Source organism: Dromiciops gliroides, chromosome 5 (genome assembly GCF_019393635.1).
Source record: "Dromiciops gliroides isolate mDroGli1 chromosome 5, mDroGli1.pri, whole genome shotgun sequence".
Classification (NCBI taxonomy): domain Eukaryota; kingdom Metazoa; phylum Chordata; class Mammalia; order Microbiotheria; family Microbiotheriidae; genus Dromiciops; species Dromiciops gliroides.
The window spans coordinates 171,491,286-171,499,486 of NC_057865.1; the positions used below are offsets into that span (position 1 = coordinate 171,491,286).

The 8,201-nt window shown below is 43.0% G+C and overlaps 1 protein-coding gene across 1 annotated transcript; it reads left to right on the top strand.

Moving 5' to 3' along the window:
* Positions 1-216: 216 nt before the first annotated feature.
* Positions 217-1,903, top strand: LOC122729798 (non-structural maintenance of chromosomes element 3 homolog). Its single transcript, XM_043968865.1, has one exon. The coding sequence runs from the start codon at positions 506-508 to the stop codon at positions 1,520-1,522; it is 1,017 nt and encodes a 338-aa protein (XP_043824800.1). The 5' UTR covers positions 217-505; the 3' UTR covers positions 1,523-1,903.
* The last annotated feature ends 6,298 nt before the right edge of the window (positions 1,904-8,201 follow it).

An 8,201-nucleotide genomic window follows, 5' to 3' on the forward strand; every position in this document is an offset into this window, starting at 1 on the left:
GAGAGGAAACTGAGGGCCTTACACTGAGCACGCCAGCAGGCAGCATCCCGCGCAGGTGCGCGCATCCAGTCCGTTCTGCTCTGGGAAGTTTCAGCCTCTTAACTAAGGGGAAAATAAGTAGCAGTGCGTACTCCCGCGAGAGAGTACGAGGAAGCCTCGCTTTGGACCAGAGCCCGGGCGGGGGAGGGGGAGGCAGGGGACGTGCATCCAGCCTCTTTCTCGTTTTTTGCTGGGTTTTTTTTTTTTTTCCGGCCGCCGCTCCGCCCTGCCCGGCACTGCTCTCAGCCTCGATTTCCTCGAGCCCCCTCCTCACGTCACGCAAAAGCGCCAGGGCGTGCACGTTCCCGGGCCTTGCGTGCCCGGGCGCGCTGCCAGTCAGAGGCTGCCTGAGAGGGGCTGAGCTGTGTTGGTCTGAAGGAGCCGGCGGTCCCGAGGGGTCCGGCTTCACCGGTATCAAAAGAGGCTTCTTCAGGCCTCGGAGTTTTCGTTCCGAGCGGGGATCGACATGTCGCAGAGAAAGAAAGGCGGAAGCCTTCCCCGCGCCGCCGGCGGCGGTGGCGGCGACGGCGGCCCCAGCTTCCCCGGCCCCAGCAGCCGCGGTGGCCTCGATGCGAGCGACAACCCTGGCCCCAGCACCAGCGGCGGCGGCCTGGGGTTCAGCCAGGCCCACGTCCAGGCCCTGGCCCGGGCCATGGCCCAGGCGGGCCCCGCGCAGGTAGAGGATGACGTCATGGAGGAGGCGGAGTCGGAGGAGCTAGGGCCCACCGCCACCCCGCCCATGCCCTCCACCTCCTCGGCGTCGTCCTCGTCCTCTGGGTCGTCCTCCCAGGCCCAGAAGAAGCCGGCCAAGCGCACCGAGGCCCAGGTCCAGCAGAAAGTGAACGAGCTGGTGCAGTTCCTGCTGGTGAAGGACCAGAAGAAAGTGCCCATTCGCCGGACGGACATGGTGAAGACCATCCTGCAAGACTACAAGGACATGGCCTCAGAGATCATCGAGCGTGCGGGCCAGACCCTGGAGGAAGTCTTCGGCCTGCGACTCCAGGAGATAGACCCTAAGTACCACACCTACATCCTCATCAACAAGCTGGAGCGCTTGGACGACGACGGCATGAAGGCCGACGAAGGCGTAGCCAAGATGGGCCTCCTCATGGTGATCCTGAGCCTCATCTTCATGAAGGGCAACTCGGCCAAGGAGGCCCTGGTCTGGGAGGTGCTCAAGAAGCTCCGTGTGGATCCGGAAAAGAGGCACAAGACCTTCGGTGACGTGAAGAAGCTCGTCAAGGACGAGTTTGTTCGCCAGAAATATTTGGAGTACGTTCGAGTCCCCCATACCGATCCTGCAGAGTATGAATTCCTCTGGGGACCCAGAGCCGCCCATGAGACCAGCAAGATGGAAGTCCTTCGCTTTGTTGCCAAGATTCAGAATCGAGAGCCTTCCAGCTGGGTGTCCCAGTACAACGAAGCTCTCCAAGATGAAATGGCATCCACCTCTGCATCTGCCTCTACTTCAGCCGGCCATTGAGCCACCCAGGCCACTTTCAGGTACCAGGGAGCGTTTTACAGACTGGTATCAAGAAAGCAGAAATCCCCCAAGTTTTTATTTGAACCACAGGCCGAGACCCTTTTACCCTCCGAGGTCCCACACAATTCAACATTTTCTCTCTTCTCTGAACCTGATGCATGGACTTTGTGGAAAAACCTGCCTGAATTGAACCACTACTTCCTCTTCCCAGGTTGGCTAAAGACTTTCTAACACAAACTCATTGCCTCAAGGACGTGTCCTCCCTTAGGCCTGGGTGAGCTTTCCTAGCCTTGAACCCATCCAAGGACAGGATTACTAAACCATCTCAGTCTATGCCAAGCCCGTGTTTACTTTTCAGTTAATAAATGTCATATGCATTCACCCCGTTTCTGAATGTTCTTGTGTGTGCTGGGTTACCCTGTGAATTTCTTGGGGAAGAGGGAGGAGTTTCTATAGGCTTGGGTATAAGGTGCCCCAGAAAGATAGGATGTTTTGCTTTGAGAATCACCAGATCGTGGTGTATGAGTAGTGGTCTTCAGAGGCAGCTCAAGTCTCATAGCTGAAAATCATGTTTGCCGAAATATATAGGGGTGTTTGTGAAGGGTGCCAAAGAGGGATTACCTTTACTTGGGTGGGGGGAGGGTAGTGTTGGAGATTGTATCTGTGAATGGATACTGCTTCCCCCAGTGGCTATGGCTTAGGTTTTTGGCACCAACCTCCTAAATTCTGTGAATCGTGGGAAAAAACTGTGATTGCCCAACCCTGGTTACAATTTTGTTGCCTGCTCTTTAGTTTCTAGTGTGATAAATGCCTTTTTTTTTTTTTTTTGGAAGAGTACATTACAAAGGGTGATCACTACGACTTAGGGGCAAAGGATCTGATTGAACTAATATAACCAGCAGGCACTTCCAAGTTTGTAAGTATAGTTATGTAAGGAGATGTGTGTGTGTGTGTGTGTGTATATGTATGTATATATATATGTGTGTATATATACTTATGTAAAGTATATTCATAACTATATGTAAGGTACAGTTCCTAGAATATCTGAAGTAATGTATTAAATTGCAGTTGCAGCCAAAGAAATAGGAATAACAAAAGAGGGAGGAAAGAGAGTTTTTCTCCATTGCCCATAACTAAATTAGTTATAATTTAGTTGCTGCTGAGATTTTCACATACCTAAAGCTGTAAGAAACCTTAGAAATCATCTTATTCAATCTTAAAACTATACAGATGTGGGAAACTGAGAAACAGAAAGAATAAGTGATTTGTCCAACATTATATATGTTGGACAAATATATAAGAGAAGAATTCGTATTAGAACCCAGATCTTATTCAAAAACTAGCGTTCTTTCCCCTAAATCACTGTACCATAAGAACAGGCCTGATACCTGTCCCTTCACTTCCCACTACTGCCACCCTAATCTAAATCTTCATTTCCTTCTGGTTGGGTTACTATAAGACTCCTGGATGGCTTTCCTATCTCCAATCTTGCCCTATTATAAACCATCCTTCATGCCATTACCAGATAAAGAATCATAGAACTGAAAAGGATCTTTAGAGGTCATCTAGTGCAATTTCATTTTGCAGAAGAGTAAACAGAAGCAGAAAGATTAAGTTGCCTAAGGGTAAATAAGTAGTAAATGGAGAACTTGGATTTGAACTCTCATCCTTTGACTCCAAATGCAGTTCTCTTTGCACTGTAACATGCTGTCCTTCAATAACATAGGATGCTATAGTAAATGGAATGCTCAATTTGGAGCCATGACGACCACAAACAAGCCACTCTCTAAGGACTAGAAGTTAAGAAATGGGTTGTGATCTTCATTGATGAAAGAATTTGCTAACAGTCTTCACATATCGGCCATAAGTATTTTTGTCATGCTTTGTTAAAAAAAAATGGGTCCCTATTGTCTATTACATTAGACTACGAACTCACTTGTTTGGCTTTCAAGCTCTTTAGAAACTAAGTCAATATTCCCCCTTTCAACCATCCCAGTGAGGTAGTAGGGCAAAGATAAAAACAGCTGTATTTTAATAGCTGAGGAAATGGAACACACATAGAGGGAAAGGGCCTCAGTTAGTTGTTTTTCAGTGATCTCTGACACCCCCTATTTGGGATTTTCTTGGCAAAGATAACTTGAGTAATTTGCCCTTTCCTTCTGCATCTTATTTTAGAGATGAGGAAACTGAGAAATGGGTTAAGTGACTTGCCCAGGGTCACACACTGTTTCCAATTAGATTTAAATTCATGTCTTCCTGACTCCAGGCCAGGTGCTCTATCCACTGTGCCACCTAGATGCCCCCACATCTAAAGGAGCCACTCCATCTTTCTTAAAAGAAGAATGTCTAAAGATACTCACAGGAATACACTTTCCTAAATGCTTTGGTTAAGGGAAAGCACCATTCAGTGAAAACCATGGGGGTAAAAACACAATGTGAATTTCAATTTATTGCTCCAGAAAGGGAAAGGAGCCAGGAGCTAAAACCAGTGATTCTGAATACTGAAGAAGAGAATAAACTTAGAGGAAATTAGCTGCAGCTTCCCTCAGCTCCAGACAAGATGGCATTTTGTTCCATGTAGCATACTTGGTACCCATAGAACTGCTGCAATTGTGTGGCAGCAATGATGCATTGTATTATGAGATATGCATGATTATTATCAGAGCAGCAGAGGCACTGGTGCCCATGGTTACAGACAGAATTAGGCAGATGTGGGAAAAGGCCTAGACCCCAGGAATAGGAATATAGAGAATTAGGTCTGTTTATCAGTTTGCAACCTAGCTTTGCCTATCCAGCAATCTTCCAGTGGATATAATGTTGACTGTGCCCTGGCCAAGAAAACAAATTTGGATTTGTAAAGTAAAAGGCCTTACCCTAACAAATAAACTTTTGAAATTTGAGGGATTTTTTTTAGCTTGTTATTCTTTATATCAGATTTTATCCTGACCCATTTATAGCCATTTTGGCTTAAGAATTTTCCATGTCCTTTTTTCTCCCCAATATGTTCTCTGCTTTATCCTCCCTCATATTTAATTTTACTTTTGAATATCTTATGTATCCATTTTTTTCTTCAGAATTATACTATTTCTGAATAGGCTGCCTCTATTACCAAAGTGCATATGTGTGTATATGAAGTCAACAAGCATTTATTAACCACCTACCACACACCAAACACTGTTCAAAGTGGTGGGTACACAAAGAAAGGCAAACACTGTCCTTACTCCCTCCTAGGTCCAAGTATAACCAAATCTTTAATCAGCCAATGAGTAAATGTTTATTGAATACCTACTATGTGTAAAGCACATAGCACCTGTGCAAGCTATTATAAGGGATACCCAAAAAAAGCATAGTAAAACATTTTTTCACAAGGAGCTTATAATCAGGAAACCAAGTCCTACATATGTGAAAAGTTAAACAGCAAGCAGTGTAAAAGAACAACGTGAGTAGTCTTCCTTTTGGATTGTTGTTAATTTTTTACTCTACTCCCCTACTCCCTTTCACTTTCCCAATTTAATCCCACCATTTCTCCCTTTCACCCTCCAGCCACCTGGTTATTCATCATTATATTAAGATAATGTACTTCTACAATACAGGTTTTAAATGAAGAATACCAGTCTTGTATAACTTTAATGAAATTAATATTATCTAAAGTGGATTCAGTTGTAAGAAGATAACTTAACAGTGGGGGCAGCTAGGTAGCGCAGTGGATAAAGCATCAGGCCTTGGATTCAGGAGGACCTGAGTTCAAATCGTCCCTCAGACACTTGACACTTACTAGTTGTGTGACCCCGGGCAAGTCACTTAACCCTCATTGCCCCCACCAAAAAAAAAAAAAAAAGATAGCTAGCAGTGCCAAGGAGGGAGTAAGAACTCAATTGAAAAACAAGAGGAAAAACAATTCCAAACAACCATATATACTGATGTCAAGGAACAAAAAAAAAAAAAAGGTGTTCCTGTTATTCTCAAATACCATTATTTTTGTATGTGACATAAACACATCCATCCTAAAATTAATCTTTATTGACAGAGAACTTCTTTTCCAAAAAGTTCAAAAAGAGAGAGGGTGATTGTTTTGTTTTGTTTTTTTCACTAAAAGGGGGAAAGCTATTCTAGCTGAATTATAAGCAGTTGGTTATCAGGGATCTCTTAGTATTTCCACATGGGACTAGGAAGTAGTTATCCTGAATTCTGTTCCTGGCTCAGCCTTGGAATTACCATGTGGAGTTGGACTTACTCAATTAACCTCTTCCTTCTACAGTTTATCCATCTGTATGGGTATAGCACCAACTTCAAAGGGGTTTGAATCTTAATTAACTACTGTTTGTGAAGTGCCCAGAGATCCCTGGATGAAAGAAAGAAACCCCTGCAAATATTCTGAGGATACATGGTAGCAGGTAGAAATTATTACTATTAAATGTGACTCTTGATCTCAGAAACCATTTTTGCAAACTATCCCTTTGGGGCATAAGAAATGTCAAGTTGGTAAGAATGAATACATGTGGCCAATGGTCTTTTTTAACTTTTAAAAGTTGTGCACAGATGGCCAAGTTCTATGAGCAGACAGTTGTATTCTATAAGTCATAAATTATGAAGACTAAAACACATGAGCAAGATAAAAGTAGTGGTTTGAGGCTCAGCCATTTTGAAAGTTTGTTTCCTCTAAACTTACCCCAATTTCCAAGATGCCCTAGACGGGTAGAATCCACATAGTGAAAGGCTGAGATCTAAGATCACATGACCATGCTTGGATCCTGAGGTAGCACCTGTGCCTTACTCTGGTTCTTATCCCAGAGAAATAGAGAACCCAAATGACTTGGTGAGCCATGGCATTTGCCCAAAAGAACTAACGAGAAAGCAAGAAACAGACTACAGAATAAAGTACCCCCCCAAAAAAAATTCCTGGATCATCTGGGGGAAGAATAGTATAATAGAGCCAATAGAACATGTAACTGATTAGTTCAGAAGCAACAAAAAACATCCAGGAGCCCTGAGGTTCCTGGTGACCTAAGGACATTAAAAAAAAAAAAATCCTGCCAGTGTGGTCAGGGTCCCTCAAACTCAATGAAGATCACACAAGTCACTATATCCTACCCACTGACTAGACAAATTTCCATATAGCTCTGTGGAAGCTAATTGCCACTGTATCCTTGTTTCATACCTTGCTGTGTTAAGGCTAAACTTCCCTTTGTTAACTGTTTGATGACTTGAGAGTACCCCCATTTTGTTGCCAATCGAATCTCCTACTTTCTGCAAAAGGGTGAGAGATCAAGGAAGGAAGCCCAGCTAGAAGTTAAACTATGTAAACAAAACATGTCTAACATCTCAGGGAACATTGCATGTGAGTAACCAGCCTCTGTTCATAAGTGCCATTGTGTAGGTTTTCTCGAAATGGAAAGCCCCTCAAATCAAGAAATTCCTTAAAAGGATAATCCTACAATATTTATCAGTTCCTAGGCTTCTCTTTGTATCATCTATGAGCTTGAATGAGGAATGATGAGGCTAAAATTTACCCTATTCAAATTATCTTGTGTATGTTGGGGACACTATTACCATACATGGCAAAAGGCCAAGAGAACCTTTTCTTGAACCAAATTAGGATTAGTTGATTCCTATCCCTTTTTTCATATTGTACTTAATTCCCTTCTCTTAGTTTTGTTATGCCCACTGTGGCTCTTGTCTAGACATCATCTCCAAAGTCTCTATCACTCTGTATAATCTTGTTGCTTCTTTATGCAAGCAGCAGTCAACTATTTAAAAGAATCATTTGAGTGTTGAAGACAAGCAGGGTGAAGGGGCAGCTAGGAGTAGCAGGTCACAGGTTGGATACTGAATTGACCCCAGGTTTTCCAAGTCTATATGTCAGCTTTCCCTGTAAAATTTATCTGCCTTTCTCTTTTCTTTGTAATTCATCCCAATTTCTCCTACTCATAGGGAAAATAACAGCCACTTGACTTGTAAATGACTTAAATTGGCCAATGCCAACCTTTACCAACTGCTCTCATTGCTGCAAATAAGCTTGACATGACATTTAAAGTCATCAAAGAACTGTAGAGCTGCTAAACCAAATACATATTCCCAGAATTCATAACTATGCTTGGTTCTTCAATTTAAAAAAACAAAAGATGGCTAAATGCCTACATGCCTGGAAAGCGGCAAACTCCCCTAAAGTTGGAAAAAAGCCAATGCCTTTGCAATTTTGAAAACCAATAAAACATCAGATGACACACAGAGCCATTGGCCTACTTCATTGCTTAGATTTGCACACAAACTTAAGGAGATAATAGAGATCACTGACAAGCTGGCTTTTGGAAAAAGTAGTGTACCACAGACAAAGCTACATTATTTGACCTTGGAAATTCATTTGTTACGAGGCAGAAACTAGTCATATTTTTTTATCATAATATGGTGGACTCTGAGTCCCAAGATCTGGGTTAAGTCCCTTCTCTGCCATTAATTGGACTAGATAATCTCCATGTTCATTTCTAGCTCTACCCTTTTATGGTTCTCTGTGTTCATTGATTATTTGGATTCTCTCGAGCCAAAAACTCAATAATGTTCCCAATAAAAATATTTCAGTCTCACAGTTTGCTTCTACAAGATAGTCAGGTTTTTATGGATTAAACCTGAACCTGGAAGTGAAGGGACTTGTTAATTTCTGTTTGTGGTTAAGGCTTCAAAT

What these genes read in the sequence shown, in the direction of transcription:
- LOC122729798 (XM_043968865.1), top strand. Translation starts at nt 506, where the DNA reads ATGTCGCAGAGAAAGAAAGGCGGAAGCCTTCCCCGCGCCGCCGGCGGC.